We start from the raw sequence: 27,004 nt of genomic DNA on the forward strand, positions 1-27,004 counted from the left end.
ATTCGCTGGGGAGCGGCGTCCGTTTCGACCAATGGGACGCCATCCCCGCCGGTTTCACCAGCCTGGCCAGCTACATGGACCCCGGGCCGTCCGGAGAGGACAGCCAGGCCTGTAACAGGTGGACACACACACACACACACACATTTACATTTGTGCTTTCCGTATTTGCTTGAATCTGTGTGTTTGTTTTCTTTTCTCCTCAGAAGGCACATTTCTCCTAAATGGAATAAAAACTCAAACAGAAACAGAGTGCAGACCCTTATTTTGCTAAGTTCTCTCCTGTGTGTTGTGTGTGTGCCGCAGCTCATCCTGGACGCCGCAGGGTGTGTATCTGGAGTCGAGCCGCGACGAGTGCACGGTGTCTCTGGTCTACGCTGTTCGTCTGGAGAAGCAGGGCTCCGTCTCCTTCACCTACCAGTATCCAGACAACAACATCTTCTTTGAGTTCTATGTAAGTGCTGTCATACCATAATAAATCACCTATATACGCCTATACACAACTGTAGTTCAGGTTAAGGTTAGACTGATATATTTGTTTGCTAATATATCAGGCTGATATGGGAGTGTTCTTCATCTACCTCTGATATGATGGTGGTTCCTTCCTGACCACAGCTAGTCAATATGTTTTTATTGGTATTATGTTTCAGAGAAATCATTCGAGTGTGGTGTGGGAGGGTTTTACTCAACAGCTTCAGTGTTGTGAGTCTGTAAAACCTGCACTGAAACCTGCTTCACTCTGCTTAAATGAATTTCATCAGTATGGGTTTCAGTGGAGAGTTATATACTATCTGCAGCTTCAATCCAAAAATATCAGTATCCAGATCAGTCATCATAAAACAATATCCTAGTTCAATGGCAAATTAGGTGTTGGAAGCTTAATCTAGATCAGTGAAGACCAGCAGCTGTTGCTTGGAAAAACAAACAGTTTTATGCAGCTAATAGTTACCATGTTAACATGTGTTCAGGTCCAGAATGAACAGTGCCAGGAAATGGCTCAGACTGACGACCAGAAGTGGATTAAAGTCACCAGCAACGGAGAATGGGACACACACACGGTGAGGGGGAGTGTGTGACTGTGTGTGTGTGTGTGTGTGTGTGTGTGTGTGTATGTGATGGTATATGGACCATCTGTGGCTCACTCTGTGCATGTTGTTCTGTGTCTCAGGTGAGTCTGAAGTCCGGGATGAACATCCTGTACTGGAGAACCACCGGCATCCTGGTGGGAGGGAAGATGGTCAAACCTGTCCTGCTCAAGAACATCCAGATAGAGGGTAAAGCATGAAATATATATACACACACTCACACACACACACACACACAAAGACACTCACAGGCTTTTGCATTGCTAAAGTGAGTCTGAAGCCCGGTTCAAGTAGTTATTACTAACATCCTCAGTGATTTTAATCCAGTATGAATCTGTCTTGTCTGTGTGCAGTTGTTCAGCAAACTCTGATAATCCTGTTTGAACTGATATCTCCCTAATGTAATAATGTGTTCTGATTTGGTGGCTGGAAGATTGTCATAATGTAATCAGAGAGGCTGTAGTGCGGGAGATTTCTGACCTCAGTACAATTGCACCAACCACCATGGAGGAGTAAAATAAATTAAATCCCTTCTGAAATCAAAACCTGATGATGTTATGATGCAAGATGATAGATGCATGTTATGATGCAAGGTGGCAGCATGCACATGTTGGACATCCATTATTATGTACATGTGTGTGTGTGTGTGTGTGTCCAGGTGTGGCCTACACGTCGGAGTGTTTCCCCTGCCGGCCCGGCTGGTTCAGCCCGTCCCCCGGCTCCTCGTCCTGCCAGCCCTGCCCCAGCAACACCTCCTCCAGGAAGGGAGCGTCCTCCTGTACCGCGTGCCCCGACAACCAGTACTCCCGTACGTATAGCAGCGCTTCCCCCTGAAAACACCATGTTACCAACATGTAACACCAAAAAAATCTCCATTCAAAGTCAAAAGGGGGAATACTGACACACACACACACACACACACACACACACACTCACTGGCCCTGTGTTCCCCTCCTCTCTTAGATGAGGGATGGGCAGAATGCAAGGAGAGACCGGCATGCTCAGAGAAGGATTACTTCCAGATCCACACAGCCTGCGACAGCGAAGGGAAGGTCAGTCCAACTATTTCACGCACACACACACACACACACACACACACACACACACACACACACACACTCTTTTTTACTTATTTTTTTTTACTCTTACTTACTTATTCACATCCAAAAGGCTGCACACTATCTATTCAAACTGACTTACTGTTGTTATCGAAGCTAAAGGTGCTTCTGGGTGTGGACATTTTTCATAACAGAAGTGTTTTAGTTTTCAGTTTTTAATACATTGTCAGAGATTGGTAGTCTTGTTTTAAGCTCCATTTTTCCGGTTACAGTATCTAAATGAAAGTGAAAAAAGTCTGACATTTTCATTTCAGGCCTCAAAGCAATCAAACCTAGAAACTTTGAGAGAGTGTATACCTTTGAGTTACTTACTAAAGATGGAAGCATTTAATAATTAATGCCATTTCCATTCAGAACTGCAACTAATGAATTCCAATTACTCTTGTTACTAGAATTTAGAAGCTTTTTGTTATCGCTGATTCATGCTTTACTTCAGGTATGCACTTTATTTTGCAAAGAACATGTTATTATTAAAAGAACCTTGTTTGAGTTCTATGTCATCTTGTCCATTTTGCCTTGCATGGGAAAATCTGTTATTTTTAAGTAACTCAGTAACTTTTATTCTGCATGCATTTCAAATTAGCTACATTTTACTTTTACTTAAGTGGATTTTTACACCAGTAATTTTATTTCTTCTTCTACTAAATTTCAGCAAAGTAAGAGCAATTCTACTTGAGTACCTTGTTTTCTCTTTCCGCCCCTGGTAACCTCTGCTTGTTGACGGTCACAGACGCAGGTTCTGTACCGGTGGGTGGAGCCAAAGATCTGCGTGGAGAACGTCACCGGGGCGGTGGAACTGCCTCAGACGGGACAGAGGGAGCCCTGCCCCCCCTGCAACCCCGGCTACTACAACACCAACGACTCCACCTGCTTCCCCTGCCCACCTGGAACCCACTCCGACGGCACCTCCGGTAAAACCTGCACACACACTTCCACTTCTGACACTTACTATCACACTGAGGCAGACTGGATCCATTTTTTTAACCTGTGTGTGTGTGTGTGTGTGTGTGTGTGTGAACCAGCGTGTGCAGAGTGCCCTGCAGGTACAGAGCCAGTGTTGGGTTATGAGTACAAATGGTGGAACATCCTGCCGTCCAACATGAAGACTTCTTGTTTCAACGTGGGCAACTCCAAATGTGACGACATGAACGGTGAGAAATACTGGACCGATTTCTAAGTGTGTGTGTGTGTGTGTGTGTGTGTGTGAATTGTGTGTTTAATGCCTGTGTGTGTGTGTGCCTGTTGTTGATCAGGATGGGAGGTGGCAGGGGATCATATCCGCAGCGGAGCAGGCGGTTCGGATAACGACTATCTCATCCTCAACTTGCATGTACCTGGCTTCAAGTAAGTGTGTGTGTGTGTGTGTTTTCTTGGAGTCTCAGCGGGGGATTCTGGGTGTTCGTGTGAGCTTTTCATTATCTGTCTATCTAAGGTTGCATTTGCACAGGAAGAGAGAATCTGATTGTGATCGCTTAGAAAAAAAAAATGAACTCCTGTGTGTTCTTTTGGGCTAAGAGGAAAAGATCCAATCTGTGCCATAAAGGATTTAAAAAAATAAAAATCCACTGCAAGAGTATTTATATTTGAATACACTGACTGTGTGTGTGCGATTATGTTGAAAGTGTATAAACTAAATCTCTGCCTGTGTGTGTGTGTGTGTGTGTGTGTGTGTGTGCGCGTGTGTGTGTGCAGGGTCCCAACCTCTCTTTCAGGGATGACCGGTAGTGAGTTTGGCCGGATAACCTTTGTCTTCGAGACCATCTGCTCTGCCGACTGTGAGCTCTACTTCATGATGGTGTGTGCTTGTGTGTGTGTGTGTGTGTGTGTGTGTGTGTGTGTGTGTGTGTGCGCCTGGGTAAATATTTGGAGCCAGGAGGTAGTAATTAGGTTATGACTAACTTCACCAGAAATCCAGAATAGTTACGCCATCCTCACTGAGGACCAGCTGAAGTCCTTTTGTTGGTCTATTGTTTTTGTGCTGTTGTTACCAGGTGCACCTCATCATCAGCTTTCATTTTATACATAGAGACACATTGCATTTTTGTGATTTTCTGGCTCCTCAGTGCGTTTTATAAACTGCACATCCATTTTACTTGCTTATTTAGTTTTAAATCTGTACTGTAATCCAATCCATATTTTCCCCTCTGACCTGTTGACTGTGTCGCCCCCTGCAGGACGTGAACAGGAAAAGCACCACAGTGGTGGAGTCCTGGGAGGGCAGTAAGGAGAAACAGTCCTACACACACATCATGACCAGGAACGCCTCTGTCTCCTATACATGGGCCTTCCAGAGGACCAATCAAGCTGTGGATGTGAGTTGACACACACACACACACACACACACTTCATTCCCCTCAATCATACAATGTGCATTAGATATAGTCATTTAACACAAGATAAGATATGATGAAACAAGTCCCATGGGGAAATTGGGATGTTGCAGCAGCAAATAATAATAGGATACAGTACAAAAGCAAATGGAGGGTATCAAGTAGGAATGTATGGATGATATTATGAAAAAATGAACTATAGCATTATGAGTAATACCAGTAGAACATCAAGAGACTATGAAAAATAATGAAAAATATGAGTATATACAGTATATAACATATTTATATCTCTGTATATGTGTATGTCCTTGTCCGTGTGTGTGTGTGTGTGTGTGTATAGATGCGGCGCTACGTGGGCGACATGGTGAAGCTGTACTCCATCAGCGTGACCAACGTGCTGGACGGCGTGGCGTCGGCGTGTCGCGCCTGTGCCCTGGTGTCCCAGAGTTCCCGGCAGGCCGGCTCCTCCTGCGTGCCCTGCCCCGCCGGCTTCTACATCGACAGAGACACCAACCGGTGCCAGGAGTGTCCCGCCAACACGCACCTGGCGGGGCGCCACACCTACGGCCAGGACGCCTGTGTGCCGTGCGGGCCGGGGAGCAGGAGCAACAAGGTAGAGGGTTCTGCTGTTTCTGTCTGTCCCTCTCAGGTGGCATGAAGACTCTATACATGGACAAAGCAGACAGTTACAAGCTGATCAGCATTCCTCTTAGTCAAGTTACAGCAGTAAACAGAACACTATATACTGCACAATGGGCTTCATTCAGCTTATTTCCCTGTATGTGTGACAGCAGTTAACAACTGTTGCAGCTGATGTCACACTGAATTTCCTCAGCAGTTTTCTCACCATTTTTGTGGGTTGGGGAAGATCATTAAACGCATTTACATTTGGGTTTTCAAACAGAGATAGTTAAAAGATTATAATACCAGAAACACAAAACAGGTTCATAAAAGAGGGAGAAAGAGGAGAAAAAAAGGCTTTCAGCACTCTGCTTTATGTAATCCTTTCAAGTAGATTTTTTTTTAAAGTTTTCCCTATGTGAGGCTGCCAAATACAGAAAAAAGCAAAATGTAGCAAATGTAGACAGTTCATTTGACCACTGGGATAGGGAGGGAGAAAGAAGATAAGTGTATTTTTTTTTTAAATAATATAATAACAATTAATAACAGACTGGACATTGAAAGAAGACAGCAATAAATGACATCCAAAACATGTGAAGGACAGCACCATTTTGTTTTTTGCATCTCCAGAAAAGAAAAGAGAGTTCAGCATACTTTCTTTGTAGCCTATCTGGAGTGAAATAAACTCTTTCTTTTTATCATATCTGTTTTAAAAAGCATATGAGCAAGTAGTTCTTTATATACTGCCATCTTGGAAATCGTTTTGGGAGTATTGCCAGGGCAATCGAGAAGAGTGTCTACCTCCGAGGGTTTTAATTCCACTAAAAACATTATGTGCTTGATTCTTTCCATTAAGTGAGGTAATTTCCTTTTTGATTATTGGTGATCTGCTTAGGACAGATGAAGTTAGGGCTGTGGGGTTTTGGATGTTGGTGGACGGAGCTTCAGGACCAGCTGGAAGAGGAGGCTCTTGGGGGGTGTTAGCCACATTTTACAAATGTGATGGCTCTCTTCTGAATGTGTAATATGAGCGGGTCTTGGCCCAGTTTGGCCCTGCATGCAGCGTTGACTGTGTTTCTGTGAACTCTGAGGATGTTTTCGCTCAGCTCTGCAGGGCTTCTATGGGGTGTTTTCCCAATTTTTTTCCCCCTCTTCCTCTCTCTCTCTCTCTCTCTTTCTCTCTCTCACACTCATCACATTGTGCTTTCTTTAAGCACTAAGCCACGAGAGGTTTATTGCTTTTATAAAAATTAGCAGTGACACACCATTGTAATAAAAAGAAAACACAAATGTTCCAGAAATCAATGATAATTAAGTAATTATAATTAAATATTTTGCAATATGCTTTGACAAATGTGTTTCATAATGGCTTCCAACGTGACTCATAATCGGAACTGGGGACCAGAACGATCCATGTTGCAATAGTAAATCTCCAAAGTGGGCTGTGTTGTATTTTGGGGTGACAGGTTGATTCTGATGTACTGTGTTCTCTCTCAGGAGCATTCCCACTGCTACAGCGACTGCTCCTTCTCCCACACCGAGGACAACCGCACCCTGACCTTTGACCTCAGCGGTCTGAGCAGCGTGGCCTCGCTCACCATCGGGCCCAGCTTCACCTCCAAGGGCACCAAGTACCTGCACCTCTTCAACATCAGCCTGTGTGGCCACGAGGTACTGTAGGTCACACACACACACATTAATCTTAATCCTTTTTCTGTCTCTCGATCTAATCCTGTTCCTTACATGATCATTGAAGCTTTTTCTACCGTTGCATGTCGACTGCAGGGCAAGAGGGCGGCCGTCTGCATGGATAACGTCACCGATCTGTCCGGCAAGGACAGCCAGAGCGACTCGGCCCAGTTTGTCAACTCAGTGGACAGCTTTATCTGCCAATCAACCATCATCCCGGCAGATGGGCGGGGTTTCAGGACGGCCCTCTCCTCTCAGTCCATCAGCCTCGCAGACACTTTCCTTGGTACACAACAACACAGTTTTTATTATGATAGCTTTTCCCTGCCCCCTTTGCCGTTTCAAAAGATGAAAAAAAGGAATTATCCGCTAGAAAAGGTGGTTTTAGTGCGTCTGTCTCTGTCTCTCTATCAGGAGTGACAGTAGACACCGTCCTGGATGGGGTGAACGCTAAACCGGAGCTTTTCCCGGAGAACTCCAAGGACGTCCCAGACATCAACTTCTTCTACAGGTACAGCGAGGCAGAGACAGAGACAGAGTGTGTGTTTTTAGAGTGTTTAAGTCTTAACTGTGTTCCTCGTTTCTCTCAGGTCAACCCAGGCTACGGCCTCGTGCGATCAGGGTCGGAGTTCAGTCATCTCCGTTCGCTGTAACCCAGAGAAATCTGAACTGGGAGAACTCTCTGTGCCCAGGTAGGTGTTTGTGCCTGTGTGTGTGTGTGTGTGTCTTTTCTAATCATCTAGTGCTATACTGTGTTGTAATTTCTTTCATGGATGTGGTTTATGGAGGTCTTTCAGGTTTTTTAGACTAGATTACATTTTAATGATCCCTATGGGGAACTTGAGTCATTGCAGCATCAAAGAATAAGATATAGCAAAAACGACTTAACAAATTTTAAAAATATAAAGGGTCTAAATAAGAATAGAGCAAACATACCATAACCAACAATTTCAATACAAGAACATATTAAGAAAAAATGGATCTCTGATCTCCTCTGTGTGTGTGTGTGTGTGTGTGTGTGTGTGTGTGTGTGTGTGTGTGTGTGCGTAGCTCCTGTCCTGCAGGAACCTGTGATGGATGCACATTTCACTTTCTGTGGGAGAGCGCCAGCGCCTGCCCACGCTGCACCGAGGGCGACTACCACCAGATAGAGGGCGCGTGCAAGGGAGGCACCCAGGTACCACACACACACACACACACACACACACCTCTTATACCACTTTTCTTCCACTCAGATTCTATTTTTATGGGGGCCAAACGTTCTTACAAAGACAGAAAAAATATGTAGCTCAAGCATTCTCTCTGTCTCTCCTCTCTCCCTCTCTCTCTGTCCCCCCCCCCCCCCTCTCTCTCTCTCTCTCTCTCTCTCTCTCTCTCTGCCCCCCCCCCTCTCCAGGAAACTCTGTATGTGTGGAACGAGCCGAAGCTGTGCACCAAAGGCACGTCGCTGCCAGCCAGGCGCTCGTCCCCCTGCGAGGCCATCGCTCTGTGGCTGAAGGTCGGGGTCGGCGGCGGAGCCTTCATGGCCGTGCTGCTCATCTCCCTCACCTGCTATTTCTGGAAGAAAAACAAGAGGTCAGTGGCTCCTACCAGTTAGACACACTACCACCAATCTGCCAACATACTCATTACAATTACCTTGAATTATTACTTTAAGGTAGAGGCGTCACTGGCTGTTTGTCCTGTTGACAGCAATAGTTTGGCTCAGCTTCTTTCAAGTAGAAGACATTCTTACAGTGGAGATCAAGAGTCTCAAGGGAGGCAGACTCAAGCAAGCAAGGTGTTTTAGTTTGTATTTTGAATACATTGTCAGAATGTTTTCTATTTTTGCTGTTACAACATCCAAATGAAAATCAGATTTAATTGGTTTTCATTTCAGGCCTCAAGGCAATAAAAACTAGAAGATATGAAATGTTGTGTAGACTTCTGATATCCCATGTGTATGGCCACCTGTAACAGTGTAATTTATAATATAAAATAATAAGAATAATAAAAAATAAAAAAAACAATAATAATAAAAAATAATATAAATATAAATAATAAAATAAATAATATAAAATAATAATTAAATAAAATCTGATATTGCATCATATCATTATATCAGAGGTGGACGACTGTCTGATTACATATTTATTGTAGAATTGATCAATACTACACTGGTTGTCTATGGGAAGACCTTAGCTGAACTGATACTAATGCAACATTTTGATCAGATTCCAGACAAGTAGGGCTATGCATGAATAGGTTTTATTATTATTATCCTGGGTTCAAAGGAGAGTTTTAGTGTCCCAGTGCTTTTCCACCCTGCAAGAGTAAAATTATGGGGGGGGGGAACACAGAATTTTTTGGCATGAAAATGGTCAAATTTAAACATATTGAATATCCACACAACATATCAGCTATCAGCAGTTTCAATCCAAAAATATCAGTATCAGCGTTCAAAAGCCCATATCAGCTGAACTCTACTGTCTAAGCCAGAAAAAGCCTCACTAAACTTGAGCCAGCTAGTAACTTTGATCCTGTGACTCATGCTGCTGGTGTCTGCTGTCTCTGCTGTGTGTGTTGTGTTGGGCCAGGCTGGAGTATAAGTACTCTCGCCTGGTGATGTCCGCCAACAAGGAGTGTGAACTTCCAGCCGCCGACAGCTGCGCCCTGGCCGAGGGGGAGGAGCCTGAGGACGACGTGGTCTACGCCCAGAAACCCTCCCTGCTGGGCAAGCTCAGGGCCATCGCCAACAAGGTGTGGATTCTTTTTTTATTTTAACCTTTATTTATCCAGGAAAAGTGGACTGAGCATGTATACTCCTGCTTCACTTTCACATAGTTACACACATTGTTGGGGATTCAACACCTTGAGGGAGGAGAGAGCGTTACTAATTCACTTTCCCCCCGTGGATTCAAACTGGCAACCTTCTGGTCACAAGCCTGCTTCTCGAACCTCTAGGCCAGTTGTTCTCAATCTCGGGGTCGGGACCCCCAGGGACTCACGACATGATTTTGGGGGGGTCGCAAGGTGATTAATGGGATAGGAAAAAAGCATATTTCTACTATACAAATTTATTATCATGTCTATTTATTCAGATTTTTCTCTAATTTTTGCTTTTTTTCTTGTGAAATACTGAATAGTTTTCAGTCTCTAGGCCTCTGATGATGAATCAAATGAAACAACCTGAAAAGGGAAAATCATTCTTTGGTTGAACTCTGCACACTTGAGATGGGGGTCGCGACCAGACCAGGTCACAAGCCAAAAAAGTTGAGAACCCCTGCTCTAGGCTACTGTCGCCCCATGTATACGTGGGTAGCTGTGTATGTATTAATGTATGTAATATGTAATTATTATGACTAGTAGTAGTAGTAGTAGTAGCAGCATGCAGGCATAACTGGTGCTACTACCACCATCACTTGACCCAAGAATACACAAGAAGGGCCGCAACCGAAAGTCATTTAATCTTTTATACTGGTAATATAACAGTAGATATGCTAAATAACATATTTGTATGACTTGTGTGTTTCAGCAGGAGGGACAGAGCAGTGAGTCTGTGCAGCTGAAGTCCTCCCAGTCGGAGCGATGGGTCTGGGGATAAGGAGGAGCCGACAGATAGAGGACAGAGTAAAGGAGAGGAGGAACAGTCAGTGAGCTGTGTCACTGTGCACCTCCTTGTGTGTCTTTTGACCCCCCCCTCCTCCTTGTTGCGGGGGGCTCCACTACGACTCCAGTTTCCACTGGGGGAACGGCTGCCACTATGACGCTGGCAAAAGAAAAAACACTGGACAACGGCTTCAACCCCTTGACCCTAGAATACACAGGGAACACACTCCTGCTTCAACGCCATGGATGCTTGAGGGCCGCAACCGAAAGAGATATACATGCTTTTACCGTTTTCTTTTTGTATATTTTGTATTTTCATTTGGTATTTTCTGTTCAGAGTCATGTATTTATATCAATGTTGTCATGATGAATCTTTATTAAAGTCTTACTTGGCTTTGGGATGTTTGTGTGCAAGTTTAGAGTTCTTACTGGGTACTGATGCATGTGAAACAGGTGTAGAAACAACCTGAGAGCCAGTTAGCCACATGCTTAGAGCTTCTTGACTAATATTGGCATGACGCAAAACTGCATAGTCATGTAGATAGTGTGTCATGACGAGGCACACAGGCAGAGAACACAAATAAGGAGCATGGTACAATGAACCTGACACCAACCTCAGATCAGCCACAAGAGGTCACTATCACAACTTTAAATAAACTTTAACAAAGTGATGAGTTAAGAAGAATCCAAGTGATCAATTGTACTGAACTGCATTGAGCCCAAGTCTGTTTCCTTGGACAGCAGACATTCCTTTTAACCCATAACATTTGTAGTTTGCCCAGCCCAAAACATTTAATGCTTGAAAAGCCTCCGCCAACTTGCTCACAGCACCATTTTTGGTCATATTTGTGGGCCAAAATGATTTGGACCTTGGTATGATGTCACTGACTTGCACAAAGGTCACAGCAGTTTGTTATTATTTCAACATGACATTCTGCCTTCAATATGATTGTAGGCCTGCTGAAAATATTTAATATATTGAACCGCTATTTCTAAGTCAAAATCCCATTTGGGTCAGGCTGGAAACAGTTTGTTCTGAAAATGTCACACACAATTAACCCATTTAATTCTGGACTGAAACACAGACATGACGATGACATACTGTCATGGTTTATGAATGATGTCACTAATGTTTGATGGTTCTATATGCTTTTATGTTTTAATAACATTAACTGTGTTAAATATGTTGTAACACTAATTGTTAACATTGTTAAACTAATTTGAATCGATTTTTTTGTGTGTTAATATCAACAAGTCTCTACACCAACAATAATGATATTTTTGTTTTATTTGACAGCAGTCTCTCAAATAACAGTACTGATATGTAAAAAACCCACACAAATAAACAAAAAACGCTACGGTTGTGGTCCTGCTAAGGACACAGGTGTAACTTTTTCCAAGCAGTACCGCTAATGTTAGCATTATCAGTGCAAGGGCAGCGCTGTTCACCCTAACGTCCTGTAGGGGGAAAGAAAATCACCAGTGCAACTTTTATTAAGCCTGAATGTCAGAGGAAAGGAAGAACAGTTAGTCATATTGTGTTTCTGGACATCACCTTAACAGGGGGAATGACTTATAACCACTTTGTAACGGCCACATTCAACGCTTCCCAGCCAGAGTCCTGTCCCTGCCGGCCCGTCCCGTCCCTCCGCTCGCTCCGCCCCGCCCCGCCTCCAGCTCTCCCCTCCACACCAGTTTCCGCCCTTTCCAAAGAAAATCCCCTCCTCCTCCTCCTCACCAGCCATCGACGAAACTTCAAAGTTGGCCGACTTATGAGTTTACAACCATCCGATTTATGTTTTTATATCGGGAGAAAGCAATATTAGAGAAAGCAGCACAACTCGGCATGTGGAGGTTTCTGGGGTAGAAACTTGAGATGATAGAAGGATGATGAACTCCAGATCGTAGCCCACGGTAGGAAAGTATTCCTCTTTTTCCCCCTTCTCTCATTTCCGACGGCATGAAAATGAAAACAATCACGGCTTGAGCAGCAGAGAAGTGATTTGGTTGTTTCTTAGACAAATATAACGGCATTTTCTTATCGCGAAAGTATAAAATAGGGCATTTAGTGCTGCTTTTGTAAGTTTTCAGATCAAAGTTTTAAAAACCACAGACTGAAGAGTTCAATGACGTCACGTCGAGACCAATTCAGATAGATGCAGTGGAGATAAAGGACACCACTCTACACAACAATATAATAGTAATCATTTCATTTGTAAAACACTTTCCAGAAGACATTTACCAAGGGCTTTATAGAAAACTAGCACATCAAACAAGACAGTTAAGACAGTTGATACATTTCAAATAGTAGGTGCCACTTATTTACTGATAGATTTATAGTCTATCACAGCCTGTGGTCAACATGGCAAAATAATATATCAAATATAAAACAACAGTTACACAAATTGATATTAAGAACTCTCAAATAGTCCACAAGTAAATAAAAAATACCTTTTAAAAGGGACATAAATAAGTAATCTGTCAGCCAGTCTGTTGTTTTCAGGCTGTTTCAAAGTCTCAAAAGGCCGATCCCATTTGGATTTTAGTCTTGATTTAGGAATAGTCAGTAGAGCTTTGTCTGTAGACCTAAGGCTGTGCTTTTGGTCAGAGGGTGATCTAATATATAATCTGCTGCCAAACCATGCATTGCTTTGAAAGTGATTATTAAAATCAATTCTCAACTGCACTGGAAGCCAGTGTAAGGAGGCTAAAAATGGAGTGACGCTCTCACTCTGTTGTGTCCTGGTTTTAAAGCCTGGCAGCTGCATTTTGTATTAACTGCAGGCAAGACAGAGCTTTTTGACTGAGACATGAATAAAGCCAGTCATAGTCATCTGATCTAGAAGAAATGAATGCATAGATGACTTCCAGATCAGCAAAAAAGGCTATCTTAGAAATAATATTATTAAATATAACTGAAAGAAGCAAGATTGGATAACACTTTTACCCTGTTCATCACAAGTTAAATAAGAGTCAAATATCACCTTTAACTTGTGAGCAAAAGGCTTTACAGTCAAGCTGTTGATTGATATGATTTGTTACATTATTGACACAATAATAATAATAAAGACAAAGCATTGCATATTATCAAAATAGTTTGTTTACACTTTGTGTCGCAGGTACACCACTTGACTGTCTCAGTTCGTCTGCTTGTTGAAGTGGTAAGTTTATCCCCTCCCTGTAATGGTTTGGATGCAGTATGACTAATTAATTTTCCAGTGAGAAAAAAAGATTATTTACTTGAGTATATGATCAGTGATGTAGTGGTAAATAAAAAGGACGGTAAACTATGACTTCTATTTTTGATCATGATTAGGAAAACAACCACTAATATATAAACAAAACCCACTAAAAGACCCTTTCTTTATATAACTTACATCAGTTTGATATGACTTACTATGATGTATACCATGAAATTTTGTCATAAAGATGTATGCCAGCCTAAAAAGAATTAAAATATGGGTGAACTCAGTTTTGGTGGGTTTTAGTCTCAATTCCATCTCTGTACAGGACTGATATTTGACTATTTACTACACATCAGTACATTTGGATTGTTAAAACTTCATTTACTTAATTCTAAATACATATTAAAGTCAATTTAACAGACTTCATCCTTAGTAAATACTGTCTTTTAATGGTTATCTGGAATAAATGCAACCAACCAACATCACTAAATTGTCTTTTTGCAGTGCCTCTCAATTGAACCATGGCTCGCGGCTGCATCTGCTGTGTTAAATACATGCTCTTCCTCTTCAACCTGCTCTTCTGGGTAATTCAACACTCTTCCACACACACTCAGTCAGAAAAGTTAGCTTCCAGTAGTGAGATCAGTATACCAGCCAAGGCATTTAGTTATTGTTAAATGTCTGATAGGGCTGCAACTAACGATTATTTTAATCTGTCGATTATTTTCTCGATTAATCGATTAGTTGTTTGGTCTATAAAATGTCAGAAAATGGTGAAAAATGTGGATCAGTGTTTCCCAAAGCCCAAGATGACGTCCTCAAATGTCTTGTTTTGTCCACAACCCAAAGATATTCAGTTTACTTTCATAGAGGAGTAAAGAAACCAGAAAATATTCACATTTAAGAAGCTGGAATCAGAGAATTTTGACTTATTTTTCTTAAAAAATTACTCAAACCGATTAATCGATTATCAAAATAGTTGGCAATTAATTTAATAGTTGACAACTAATCGATTAATCGATTAATCGTTGCAGCTCTAATGTCTGAGTGTCCTGTGTGTGTTTCAGCTGGGTGGGTGTGGTTTGCTGGGTGTCGGGGTGTGGCTGTCGGTGTCCCAGGGCAGCTTTGCCACCCTGTCGCCCTCGTTCCCCTCGCTCTCCGCTGCCAACCTCATCATCACCCTCGGCACCGTCGTCATGGTGACGGGTTTCCTGGGTTGCCTGGGCGCCATCAAGGAGAACAAGTGCCTGCTATTGAGTGTGCGTATTGTTACAAAACCCAATGATGCATCGCTATAGTGTTTGTTTTAGTGTGTGGGTATTCTTCACTTGTGCTGCATTCAGGTTGTGTGGGAATTCTAACCATTCAAATCAACGACTTGGAAGTGTTGAAATCGATTGAAGCTGTTGATACGCTGAAGTTTTCTGTAGACTCTGGTTGCTCCTATATCACCTGCATCACATTTAACACACATACATACAGTGACTAATACATCTGAGTTCATGTTTTACAGCAAACCAAACATGCTACTGTCAACAACAAATGGAATATTCAGCAAGTAGTTGTGTCTTGCCACAGTATTTTAAGAGTTGTAGTCACAAAATTGTTTATTTTGTTCATTTTATTTGCAATGAATATATATGTGTGTGTGTGTAAATATATATATATATATATATATATATATATATATATATACAGTACTGTGCAAAAGTGTTAGGCACCCTAGATTTTTTATATACATTTCTTAGAAGTCTTAGATGTTTATTTGTTTTCTGCATTAGTGTGTCAGTAAACTGCTGTTTATTGTAAATTTTTGATATTCAGAAATTTTCATTTCATTAGTTTTGAAAGCATCTTCGCTTTATGGATTTCTTTGACATATGCCTAAGTGTTTTGCACAGTACTTTATGTATATATATATATATATATATATATATATATATGTCATATGTAGGAAGCCCATATGACACGAATGCAGCATTAGTGTATCTTGCTTTCTAGTAATATGAGTAACCTACTTAATCTCCAAATCATCCAGCTCTCTCCCTCCTTGTCATTTATTCACAGTTTTTCATCGTTCTCTTGATCATCCTCTTGGCCGAACTCATTCTCCTCATCCTGTTCTTCGTCTACACAGACAAGGTAGGACTCTGTCAGGAACATTCACGTTCATTTATGAAGGCGCTTGACGTAGATGAGTGTGCCTACATATCCCATGATCCTCCTCTGTCTGCACAGGTGAGCGACAACGCCAGACGGGACCTGAAAGAAGGCCTGGTGCTGTACAACACAGAGGACAACGCCGGCCTGAGGAACGCATGGAACACCATACAGACAGAGGTATATCACACAGACACACACAAACACCTTTAGATAAGTACAATATAAATAAAGTTATTCTAATTGACTGTGTCCTCGCTCCCTGTCTGTCTGCCAGTGGCGGTGTTGTGGGGTGATGAGCCACACTGACTGGCACACCGCCCTGCAGGAGAAGGTGGTTCCTGACCGCTGCTGTCAGGACCTGTACCAGGGCTGTGGACGCAACGCCTCCAATGTCTTCTGGACGCGGGTCAGTGTGTGTGTGTGTGTGTGTATGTGTGTGTGTGTGTGTGTGTGTGTGTATGTGTGTATGTGTGAAGAAACCATATACATTCAAAATGTATCGGGGCATCAGGCAAAAGTTTGTCTTTTTTGGTGTAGACTTATGTGATATCACAAGGTGAATGCAGGGTGTCAGCAGGTCTTTAAAAAGTCTTAATGTTTTAAATTGAATTATATAAATTCAAGGCCTTGAAAGGTCTTAAATTTGGTTAAAAATTGCACTTGAGTCTTAAATTTAAGTATAAATTTCAAGGGTCTAAAAATTTTGGTTTCTCAGTGCATTACTTTTCTAATCAGAAATTATGTCCAACGTTGCACAGTTGCATGCATTACTGTGTTTTTTTTTTCCATCTTCACTGACATTTTTGGGATGAAATTGGCCTTTTGCTACTATCTGTCACTGATTGATATAACACAGTTGTGAATCCACCTATACCCAGTTCATGAAAGCTTTTATATTTGCTGTTCTAAACACCCGTAGCTCTTTTTTTTATGACCGGTGTTGGCTCACTATGTTCATACTTAGGCCTCTGATTGAATACCTTGACTGTGCACTTCCTTCTCCTTCCCTTATTATTGTTGCTGTGTGTTTTCAGGGTTGCTATGAGAAGGTAGAGGAGTGGCTGGACGACAACAAACACCTACTGGGAACCATCGCTATGTGTGTGTTGGTCATACAGGTAAGCAGCTGTTCATGTGACAGTTATAGATTCTCTTGTGAGGATTTCTCTTAACTTGGTGTCTCTTTGTTCTTCCAGCTCCTTGGTATGGCTTTCTCAATGACGCTTTACCAACAGATCCACCGGGCGGGGAAGAAGTATGAAGCCTGACGGGATTCATCTCTTTCTCTCACACACACTCGCCCGCTTCGTTTCATCTCCATTACATAAACTACGTCACCTTCTCTCCAGATCCTACAACCCAACTTTTGTCGTCTTGGCGTTAACCCTCACCTTATGTTTATAGCACAAATAAGCCACAGACGTGCTTGTAGTGCATGCCACAGCAGCATTTTATCTCGCATTCCTCATCTATGCACCCATGTATTGTTGTGAATAGTATTTGAATTAGTATTTCTTATGGCTAGCCATTTTATCACACTATAACCAGTGTTTTTATTTAAAAGGTAATTGAGGATTGGGCTCTGGCATTCAGAATAGAGAGAAAAGACTGAGAAGAAGAAGAATAAAGGGAACGGTAGTCGGTTGTTAAAAGCCATGCCTTTGTAATAATATATTGTCTGGATCCATTTAGTTACAACAAGCATTGTGTACTAAGACATGTTCAATAAAAGCAGAGATTACTCTCTCAAATGTGAGAATGTGTAATGATATTGTTTTGTCTCAGCTGATAGCATCGAGGCCTAACAAGTGATTATTGACTGATTGAGCAGTAGTTTTGCTTTCTTTTGCTCCTTCAGTCTTTACTTTGTATCTGCTTTCACCCCAACTGTCAAACGCCGGCCCCTCGATTACACTGATAAAGGCAGAGTAAGCTAAATGAAATGCAAGTCAGATCAGTGGAATCAATAAACTCTTTGATCCCCTGAGATGGCAAACATCTGAGATATTTCTGAGATGATAATGAAATACCTCTGCTTGCTAGTCATTGAATAACTGATGAGCTGACTTGTAATGTGCTTTACTGAGTCATTGAAGCAGAGGGCAGAGAGAGACAAACCGATGGAGAGACAGGAGTTTAGAGTAGAGAATGGTCGAGATCCAATACAGAGACAAATAATAAATGTATATATATTTAATGCAATGCTTCATTGAACCCCATAGGGAAATTCTCACACACAGACAGCATAGCACAGAAACATATACCAACTTACAAAGAGTGGAAAGTGAGAACAACGTATGAACATATTTATCTAATAAAAAAAAAAGCATTGGTTTCTGAAGGATTCATTAATACTGTAACATAATATTATTGATTCATGAGACTCAGTCATATTCTATGACTGCACACACAATTCTAACTTTACATCTCTAAGACTGAACCAGACTGAACACACGTCCTTCTGAGTTGTTAATCAGTGTCAGTGGAAAGACACTGACTAATCTAAAGTTAATGCATATTTACTATCACATGAAGTTGGAAGCAGACAATAGAAAGCTACATTTCTCTGGTTAGAAGTCCATGGTTTTGTCATTGTCATAGACAACATTGCCTTTGATGACGACATAGCGGATGAGCTCCTGGTGTCCTCCCAGCTGATAGATCAGGTGTTCCCATCTGCAGTAAAACACAGGGGGAAAAGGTCCACTAATACCCAATACCAAATAATAAATAAATACTACTGGTGTGACACACTCATTTGTAAGAATAAGGTCCTGGGACACACAGGATTATCCAATGTACTGATTTACAAAAGTTAAGACAGTCAAGCTATACTGAGCGCACTTCATTAAATATCCAGATGAGGGCTCCAAACACGTCGCGCCAAAACAACAGCCAATCAGAACATCAAATAAATGTCAGGTGGTGTGCCATTCACTGTTGCTTCCTGATTGCTTCAGACCCATCCAGATAAATTTGATCTAATGCAACAAGAGACCCAGTTAGCAGATCTAGCTCTAACATTGAGTCTATGGGGAACCAAGTGCCTGAAACTGGCTGCTTGTTCAACTGCCTTGAGTGACACAGTGATTGATTTAATTTTCCTGGGTGTTGGAAGTGAATGAATAACACTCTCCCTCAATAACTATTGAAGTTCCACAGGGCACTGAGTCCACAACTATATACATAGGAACATATATAGCTCAGAAAATATAATTTTTGTACTTTTTTTTTAATTTTCTTTTCCTCTTTTACTTCCATTATTTCCTTTTTTTTCCCTAATTAATCTTGTCTTAATACATTTTCATGTTGTCTATATTTGAACTGAATTTGCAAAAAATTTAAGTGCAAATTGCAAACTATTTTGCAATACTGCAATACTTTTTTCCTCATATGTGTTATCATGTATATCCGTTTTTTTCTTTATTTTTTTTTTATTTTTCATATTTTCTCTATATCTGCATTGAATTTTTTTTTCCTATTTTCAATTGTATGTCTAACTCTGAAAACCCCAATAAAAAAACTTGTAAAAAAAACCCCCAAGAAAATAGAATTTTTATATGTGTGTTTAAATCTGGCCACTGAGCTCTTTTTCTGCCCCGGACGATTTACCGTGTGGTGTTGAGGACCAGCAGGTCTCCATGTTTGTTGGCCTCCAGGGAGCCGTGCGTGTGGGAGCACCCGAGGGCGTACGCTGCGTTGATGGTGGCCGCAGCCAAAGCCTCAGGCATGGACATCCTCATGTTGACACAGGCCAGGTGCATGACCACCGGCTGAGCAGGGACAGAGGATGGGGAGGGAAGAGGAGAGAAAGACATGAAGATAGGGACTGTATTTGTCCAAGCACTAACTAAACTACTCATTTTAACCAAGGGCTTTCACTGCTCTGTCCCCCTCGCATCATAAATCATAACAACACCCCTCCACCCCCCCTCTCACCTTGCCCTCCTCCGTCCCTGACACTTCACACCCCTCCTGTTGCACTCACCATGGAGCAGCAGTAGGCGTTAGGGTTGAAGTCGCTCCCCAGGGCAACAATGACTCCAGCTTCCAACATGTCCCTGGCCCGGGGCTGGGGCAGCCTGGACACACACAGCGGTTATTAGTTAAGTCATAAAGTGTGTGTGTGTGCATGTGTGTGTGTGTGTGTGTCTGTGTGTTACAATACCGCAGAATATAGGCTGTAGTTGGCAGAAGGACAGCAGCGGTTTTTGCCTTAGCCATGGCAGCGATGCCCTCATCTGTGACCTCCTCCAGGTGACTGATGGCCAAGGCTCCAAGCTCCGCCCCCAACTAACACACACACACACACACACACACACACACACAAGTTGACAAAATACGTGAGCAACTTAATTGCACTTGCAGCATCCCTTCTCTACTGTGTTCTATTAAAATTACACAACTTACAGCCTGTTTTGTGTGTGTGATAGTGTAGTGACGCATTAAAAGCACGTGATACCTGTGCAGAGTTCATGGGATGGAGCTCATCTCCATGGAAGTTGATGTTGAGGCCCATGTCCTTGCCGGCCTGCAGGATGGAGCGGGTGGAGTCGAGGTCGAACACCCCCTGCTCGCAGAACACGTCGATGTTGTCCACCCTCAGCGTCCCAGCAGACATCCGCTCTCTCAGCTGGGGCAGCTGAACCTGCAGGACGTCCGCTGTGGCCTCCGCAACCGTTTTACCTCTGGATAAGAGACAGAGACAGAGACTTTCTGCTAGTATTCAGACCCCTTTACATTTTGCACTCTATCCTATGAAAGTGAAAACAAATTTGTAGAAATTTATATGAAAGTATAAAATTAAAATAACAGAGAAATCTACATATTTTGCATAATTATTCAACCCCTTTGCTTTGTTTGGGCCACACTAGCAATATACAGTATATTGCTCAACGTTTCTTATCATCTGTTATTCGGATGTCATATTTAGATATTTAGCTGTTCTGAACAATGTTTTCCTTTCAAACATTTTTAAAAAATGTGTCTTTCTTGCTAACAAAGCTTCACTAGGTCTTAACAGGACTCAATGGGATTTTAGGGTGTAGCCTGGACTCTCCAATCAAGTCCAGTTCTTGAGGTTTAAAGGAAAATAGAAATCATCTCTTTCCAATGACTGTAATTGAAAATACAGTCATTTCAGCAGTTTCAGAAAGTGCAGAAGCAAGTTTTTTCAGTCCATTTTTACTAAGGAAGTCAATGGAGAAATTGGACAGGAAAGCTATTTCAAATTCTGTATTTTACCAAACTGTGATGGGAAGGTGATGATTTACATTTTCCTCTGAAACCTCAAGAACTGGACTTGAATGTCATCCATAAATGAACCATATAACAATATAATTTAATGAGAGTTTCAGAGTTCAAAGTTATCGTGTAGATGGATTTTCAGTAAACAGTGGAGTCCAGTACTTGGGCACTGCATGGGCTCCGCAGTATGTGGAGGAGATGTTGATGGGCAGGGTGCGCCTGGCCGCCTCTATCACCTCCAGCATCTTGAGCTCGGTCTGCAGCTCCAGGCCGTAGCCGCTCTTACACTCCACCAGCGTAGTGCCGGCCCGCTGCATCCGGCCCAGCCTGCTGGTCAGCGAGGTCAGCAGCTGGGAGGCCGGCGCCGCCCGGGTGTGCTCCACCGTGAAGTGGATCCCTCCGCCAGCCCGGTGCACGTCCATGTAGGTGGCACCCGCCAGCTGCGGAAGACACATTGCATTACCACAAATGAGTCCAGGTGATGCAGCTGTGGGGCTGAGGTCAAAAAGTGGAGGCATATTGATTTACCTTCATGGCAAATTCATGCACCCTGTCACCAGCCCAAACTGGATGGGTGTGGGCATCAACCAAACCTAAAACAAGGAGGTTTTTCATATACTTAGCATGTCCATCACTGATTTGGATAGTTCACTAATACCACTTGCATGTAGACCTTGAAAATACTCACCAGGTATGACACACATCCCTGCTGCATCAATCACTTTATCAAAAGAAGCTTCTGAATATTGGGTCTTGATGGTGTCTGCAGGACCTACGGCTTTAATCAGCCCATCACTGCATGAACAAATAACTTATTACCAGAGAGTAAGCCTACTATACCACATTTCTTATTGTTAATGTTTATGGTGTACTGTAAACTTGGATGTGAGTGTAAAGTCTCTATATATAGTGACAAAACTTTCCCTTAACTGTAATTTGAGTCAAACTGTAATTTACGTCAAACTGTTATTTACAAAGCTTACCTCCCAATTACTATGCTGCCATTTTCAATTATGCAAAGGTTCTGCATGCCATTCTTCGTCAGGTACTTTTCCCCTCCGTTGCAGATAAGAACCACCTGCTTGGCATTCTTCACCAACAGTCTGTGAGTGCCGGGCATTTTGTGATTAATCCAAAGCAGTAAGTTAGGCCAAACTTTGAGTTGCCGATAGCAGTGTTACCTCAGAGTGACTGTGGTGGAATTAGCAGTTTGGGGATAAGCAAATATTTGAGCAGGAAAACAGGGTTCAAAGTGCACAGACAGGCAGAGCTGCTGCCATAAGCATGCATTGGCTGAATCTCATTTGTGTTTTAAGTTCCCTCCTCCTCCTCATGTCTGGAGGCCAACCACACAAGCACAAGCATGTTAACAGCTACACCCATACACAAAAGGGCTGGCACTATTCAGTGGTGAGGAAAGTTTAAAATGTGGTACAGGCACCAACAATATTCATTCAAAAATCTGGAACTGTTAACATTAGCTGGTTTAACAGCCAGACAACTTATTGATTTGGATTTCCAATAATTCTGATGAATGAATTAAGAGTATAAAACACAAACAAAATGTTTAATATGTTCTTCACTGAATGCAAAAAAAAAATGCAAAACTACCTGCAAATTTAAGTGATTCTACTGTTACCTAACATCTATTTTATTCAAATTGGAGACATACACAAACACATGGCTGGATTGATGAAGTTTTCTGTCCCTCCACATCACAGACATAACAAATCTCTCAGCATGGAGTTTACTCACTCCGGAACTGACATTGAGAAATACATATAAACAACCACTTCACTACTGGGTCTATTTCTGGTTGAGTTGTATCAAATAATTAAAGAGGAATTTGCACATATCAATATGCCACCGAGCTATTTCTTAATAGGGCCAACATCTGACTGTTAGACATCACATGAAAATATAATACAACAGCAGACAGGTTTAAGAAACGGTACAATATTTTTTTATTGTCTGTATTACAATGTCATAACATAATATTGGTCTCTCATACAGTACAAAAAAAAGAGAATTTCATTTTCAAAACAGTTTGAAAAATAACCTAACCCCAAGCGTCCATTTGTTTCACATGGTGAAAACACAAAAACACAGATTAATCCAACTAAAAAGGTACAAACACACTCATACAGAGCATCAGGCTGAGTCTTCTCTCTTCATTAGCATCACTCTCTCATTTCTCCGTCCTCTTCCTCTTCTTCTACTCCTCTGATATACAGGACGTTATTGCACCTGTGGGCGTTAGACAGATCTTTTAGTACACAATACTAGAATACTGGCTGTGTGAAACAGGAGAACAGAGCGGCACTATGAGACAAATGAAATTCTCTCTTGCTTCCATCACTGATCTCTTAGAAAAATGACAGGAGTTAATTATTAATAAAGGTTAGTTAAGGCAGTTAGGGATCTTGAGGCACTTAAAAAGAACCTGTCTATGCTTTGTTTAGGCTTGGCCCCTAATACTGTTGACCGGCTACTGTATTACTGGCTTTTGAGTAGCCATATATTACATTTTGTCTTCATACTTACATTTATTAGAATTTGATTGTATTGTTGCTATGTCCACAACTTTTATGTTTGTGACGATGATGCTTCTTTACCAAGTCTCTCATCTCAAATGATGTTAAATTCAATTCAAGGTGCTTTATTGGCATGAAATACAAAAGTACATATTGCCAAAGCAAAGTCAACAAATTCAAATAACAGTAATCAAAGTTAAATATACAATTGATTAGGGCTGCAACTAAGGATTATTTTCATTGTCGATTAATCTGTCGATTATTTTCTCGATTAATCGATTAGTTGTTCGGTCTATAAAATGTCAGAAAATGGTGAAAAATGTCGATCAGTGTTTCCCAAAGCCCAAGATGACGTCCTCAAATGTCTTGTTTTGTCCACAACCCAAAGATATTCAGTTTACTGTCATAGAGGAGTAAAGAAACCAGAAAATATTCACATTTAAGAAGCTGGAATCAGAGAATTTTGACTTATTTTTCTTAAAAAATTACTCAAACCGATTAATCGATTATCAAAATAGTTGGCGATTAATTTAATAGTTGACAACTAATCAATTAATCGTTGCAGCTCTACAATTGATATGTCAACAAATATACAACAATTAATTAACAGTCGATCAATTTCTATAAATATGTGACAGTGTCAGTGTGTCTCCTGTGTGAGACAGTGACAGGCTGAGACATATTTGGCTGCAGTAGTGGCACACTCCTTTTTCTCTCCTAGAAGGTTTTGGGGTTTTTCATTTGATGGGAGGTTTTCAAAATCTGTGCATATTGTTTTGAATTTGGGGAGGTAGAGATCTCTGATTCCTGCATAGTTTGCACAGTGCAAGAGGAAGTGCAGCTCTGTCTCCACCTCTGCCTGTGAGCAGAGTGAACACAGCCGCTCCTCTCTGGGTTGCCAGGTCTGCCGGTGTCTGCCTGTTTCTACAGCCAGGCTGTGTTCACTGAGTCTGTATCTTGTCAAGGATTTTCTCAATTTTTTCTCAGTCACGATGGTCAGGTAATCTGCCATTGTGTACTGTCTGTTTAGGGCCAAATAAGTTTCCAGTTTGCTTTTGTATTGTGTTAGTTCTCTCCAATATGTTTCATATTTTTCTTTTTGTTTTGTTATAATTTGGTGGGGCCAGATGGACTGAGGTCTGCCCTGAGGCGGAGCAGGCAGCTCCAGGACCAGCTGGCAGAGGGGACCCTTCTTACTGCTCAGCTCCTGGCATTTCAGGGCCTTGCAATGGTAGGAGTTGGGGTTGCTGTTTTTTAAGTGGTTGTAAAATTTGATGGCTCATTTTTGAATATTAATTATTAATGGATATTGACCAAATTCTGCCCTGCATGCAGAGTTCGGGGCATTAAGTTAAATCTCAATTGGACTACCTGATTGTATGAGAGTAAATAAAAATAAATACTGGACTATTTATTGAATAAGGATGAAAAGTTTTTTTGGCAGTGGAGAACGGTTGGAAGAGGGGAAGTATGAAGAGATGGGTTTTTGGTCTGTGTTGTCCGATGGGGAACGACTCTTCAGTCCTGGCTGTGGTGGGAGGCTGGGAGCAAGTAGAACATTCATCTATATCAAAGCTTGTATTACCTGATAAGCACTTCACCAAGATGACCTGCCAATGCTCCATCCACATACTCTTCTGTGTTCGCCAGCTGCCAGGGAGAAAAATAAATGTAGATAAATATAGGTAATATAATGGTCAAAAGGCCACAGTGAGGGCTTACTTGCACGGTTCAATCCCAGTTGGCAACAGAGAGGTCCAACAAAGAGTGAAGGTGGATACACAGGTTTACACTGAGTTAAGATGTACAGCTAGTGATGATACACTCCCAATACATGACATTCTCTCTTGTATGGAGAGCTAAACTCCATCAAAGGCAGCCTTTTTTAAATCGGCAATATGGAACATCAGTGAAAACCTTTTCTGAATAGGATCCACAATAGGAGTAGGGTCTACAGACATGCAACTGATCCATCAAGCTGCTCATAGGATCAAAAATTCAAAGGATCAAAAATGCCACACAAGCAGTCTTGACATGAATTTTTTGCAAGATTTTATCTCCATACAAGAGAGAACAGCACAAATCAGGGCTAGTAAATAGTACTTGTCACTGGAACATGCCCATGGTATGCTCTCTAAAGTAAGAGATTCGACCCTCTCACCTGCATGTTCATGTAGCCGTCCACAGACACCAGGTAGCCCTTGTACTCCATCCCCCACTTCAGCTTCACCATCACTGGCTTGCCTGTCAGGCCGTTCAGGAACGGCTTTGGGTTAAGAGGTAAACTCTATGGAGAAAGAGAATGAAGCAGTAAATATGTGTTACTTTATCACTACCCCTAAACAAACAATACATACCATGGAGAAGACCTTTTCTGACTCGGTAGGTTCACACAAAATAATTCACCAGTCAGCTCTTATTTCAATAAAAGTTTCAACTTTTACAGTTCACACTGCTCGCTTCAGTCCAATAGGTGTATTTTGGTGGAAGACGACTGTGGGGTAACAGGCATAGCCTTTCTAAAGGTTGATATTTGATTGAAATAAGCGCTTGATGGGTTGGGTGCATGCCGAAATGAAGAGTGGCTCCTAACAATCGGTATAATTCATGTTCTGCGAGGTATGTTTCATTTGCTGATAAGCAAGGCCACAATAAACTGATGAATTTTTTTTGTATGGAGTTGTGGCGTGTCGTTCTCTCCATACACGAAAAGGGGAAGGTATCGAGGCTAAGGCCAGTCGAACATCAATTATCAATATAACAGAGGAGAATAAATATATCATAGCACAACTTATGTATTGACATATCAAATAACACGGCTGGAATAAATCAAGTGAACAGCGAAGGTAGTGGACTCATTCATTCAGTCTAATTTATGAATGAGCAGCTAACGTAGCTAATGCTAACTAGCTAGAACGCTAATATCATTGCGCGCTTATAACTAAAACAAGTCCCGCAAACATCTTCTGAGTTGATAACAAACATGTGCAACTTCTACTCACCATCTCTCCTAAAGTTTATGTCGTCTAGAAACTTATAATTTAGTTGTTTGCTATAATTTTCGTCACAATAACGTCTGCACCCGATGTAACCAGCACGCTTTGCCGCCGAGCAGGAAGTGCAACTCTTTAAACTTTGACCCAAAATAGAGCTGAGCAGTCTTCAGGTTTTTACATACTGCCACCTAGCGGCCCGAGGTCCACCATGCAACGACAAAAGTCTTAAAATCTAATTTCTATTCTATTCTATTCTGTTCTATTATGCAAAAACACCATCATATTCCTATAATAAAATAATAAATGAGTCTCAATAGTGAAATTATAGCGACTGTATCCCACTTTATGGTATTCATTATCTCCTATGATATCACTATAATGTTTATATAAGGACTATAGCATTCTTCTAAAAATTTCTTATAGGATTAGGCTACTATAGTTCTTTTTCCTA

General features: G+C 41.7%; 4 protein-coding genes across 6 annotated transcripts in view; 2 read left to right on the plus strand and 2 right to left on the minus strand.

The window, feature by feature from the left end:
• The window catches only part of LOC139651180 (endosome/lysosome-associated apoptosis and autophagy regulator family member 2-like), a 15,741-nt gene extending 4,196 nt beyond the window's left edge, over positions 1-11,545 (plus strand). For 2 of the 3 annotated variants that reach the window (XM_071528040.1, XM_071528056.1), the window contains exons 3-22: positions 1-118; positions 304-451; positions 966-1,055; positions 1,166-1,271; positions 1,741-1,890; positions 2,046-2,134; positions 2,931-3,111; positions 3,223-3,351; positions 3,454-3,544; positions 3,893-3,995; positions 4,375-4,512; positions 4,871-5,143; positions 6,649-6,822; positions 6,937-7,126; positions 7,255-7,351; positions 7,431-7,532; positions 7,891-8,017; positions 8,237-8,415; positions 9,417-9,579; positions 10,355-11,545. The exon at positions 1-118 is cut by the window's left edge and continues 72 nt beyond it. In XM_071528040.1, the coding sequence (XP_071384141.1) occupies positions 1-118; positions 304-451; positions 966-1,055; positions 1,166-1,271; positions 1,741-1,890; positions 2,046-2,134; positions 2,931-3,111; positions 3,223-3,351; positions 3,454-3,544; positions 3,893-3,995; positions 4,375-4,512; positions 4,871-5,143; positions 6,649-6,822; positions 6,937-7,126; positions 7,255-7,351; positions 7,431-7,532; positions 7,891-8,017; positions 8,237-8,415; positions 9,417-9,579; positions 10,355-10,423 (2,717 nt within the window). In that variant the 3' untranslated portion in view covers positions 10,424-11,545. The remainder of the gene's footprint in view (positions 119-303; positions 452-965; positions 1,056-1,165; positions 1,272-1,740; positions 1,891-2,045; positions 2,135-2,930; positions 3,112-3,222; positions 3,352-3,453; positions 3,545-3,892; positions 3,996-4,374; positions 4,513-4,870; positions 5,144-6,648; positions 6,823-6,936; positions 7,127-7,254; positions 7,352-7,430; positions 7,533-7,890; positions 8,018-8,236; positions 8,416-9,416; positions 9,580-10,354) is intronic. The other variant, XM_071528048.1, reaches the window with a different exon arrangement.
• Positions 11,546-12,146: 601 nt separating this feature from the next.
• Positions 12,147-17,516, plus strand: LOC139651173 (tetraspanin-9). The gene is made up of 9 exons (XM_071528028.1): positions 12,147-12,344; positions 13,546-13,589; positions 14,118-14,197; positions 14,681-14,872; positions 15,681-15,755; positions 15,852-15,953; positions 16,051-16,182; positions 16,811-16,894; positions 16,973-17,516. The coding sequence occupies exons 3-9, from the start codon at positions 14,135-14,137 to the stop codon at positions 17,042-17,044; spliced, it is 720 nt and encodes a 239-aa protein (XP_071384129.1). The 5' UTR covers positions 12,147-12,344; positions 13,546-13,589; positions 14,118-14,134; the 3' UTR covers positions 17,045-17,516.
• An 811-nt stretch (positions 17,517-18,327) lies between these two features.
• amdhd1 (amidohydrolase domain containing 1) lies at positions 18,328-22,143 on the minus strand. The gene is made up of 9 exons (XM_071528017.1): positions 22,007-22,143; positions 21,712-21,818; positions 21,552-21,616; positions 21,186-21,463; positions 20,239-20,464; positions 19,945-20,069; positions 19,765-19,858; positions 19,389-19,549; positions 18,328-18,452 (listed from the first exon to the last, which is right to left on the minus strand). The coding sequence occupies exons 1-9, from the start codon at positions 22,141-22,143 to the stop codon at positions 18,347-18,349; spliced, it is 1,299 nt and encodes a 432-aa protein (XP_071384118.1). The 3' UTR covers positions 18,328-18,346.
• Positions 22,144-22,963: 820 nt separating this feature from the next.
• Positions 22,964-26,680, minus strand: snrpf (small nuclear ribonucleoprotein polypeptide F). The gene is made up of 4 exons (XM_071528212.1): positions 26,560-26,680; positions 25,719-25,844; positions 25,143-25,207; positions 22,964-23,270 (listed from the first exon to the last, which is right to left on the minus strand). Exons 1-4 carry the CDS (start codon positions 26,560-26,562, stop codon positions 23,204-23,206), a joined length of 261 nt encoding a protein of 86 aa, XP_071384313.1. The 5' UTR covers positions 26,563-26,680; the 3' UTR covers positions 22,964-23,203.
• Positions 26,681-27,004: the final 324 nt, after the last annotated feature.

The sequence above is a fragment of the Centroberyx affinis genome, unplaced genomic scaffold, assembly GCF_046629955.1.
Source record: "Centroberyx affinis isolate AG114_WGS23_722 - 3 ecotype Tasmania unplaced genomic scaffold, CSIRO-AGI_Caff_v1 ptg000120l_1, whole genome shotgun sequence".
Classification (NCBI taxonomy): domain Eukaryota; kingdom Metazoa; phylum Chordata; class Actinopteri; order Beryciformes; family Berycidae; genus Centroberyx; species Centroberyx affinis.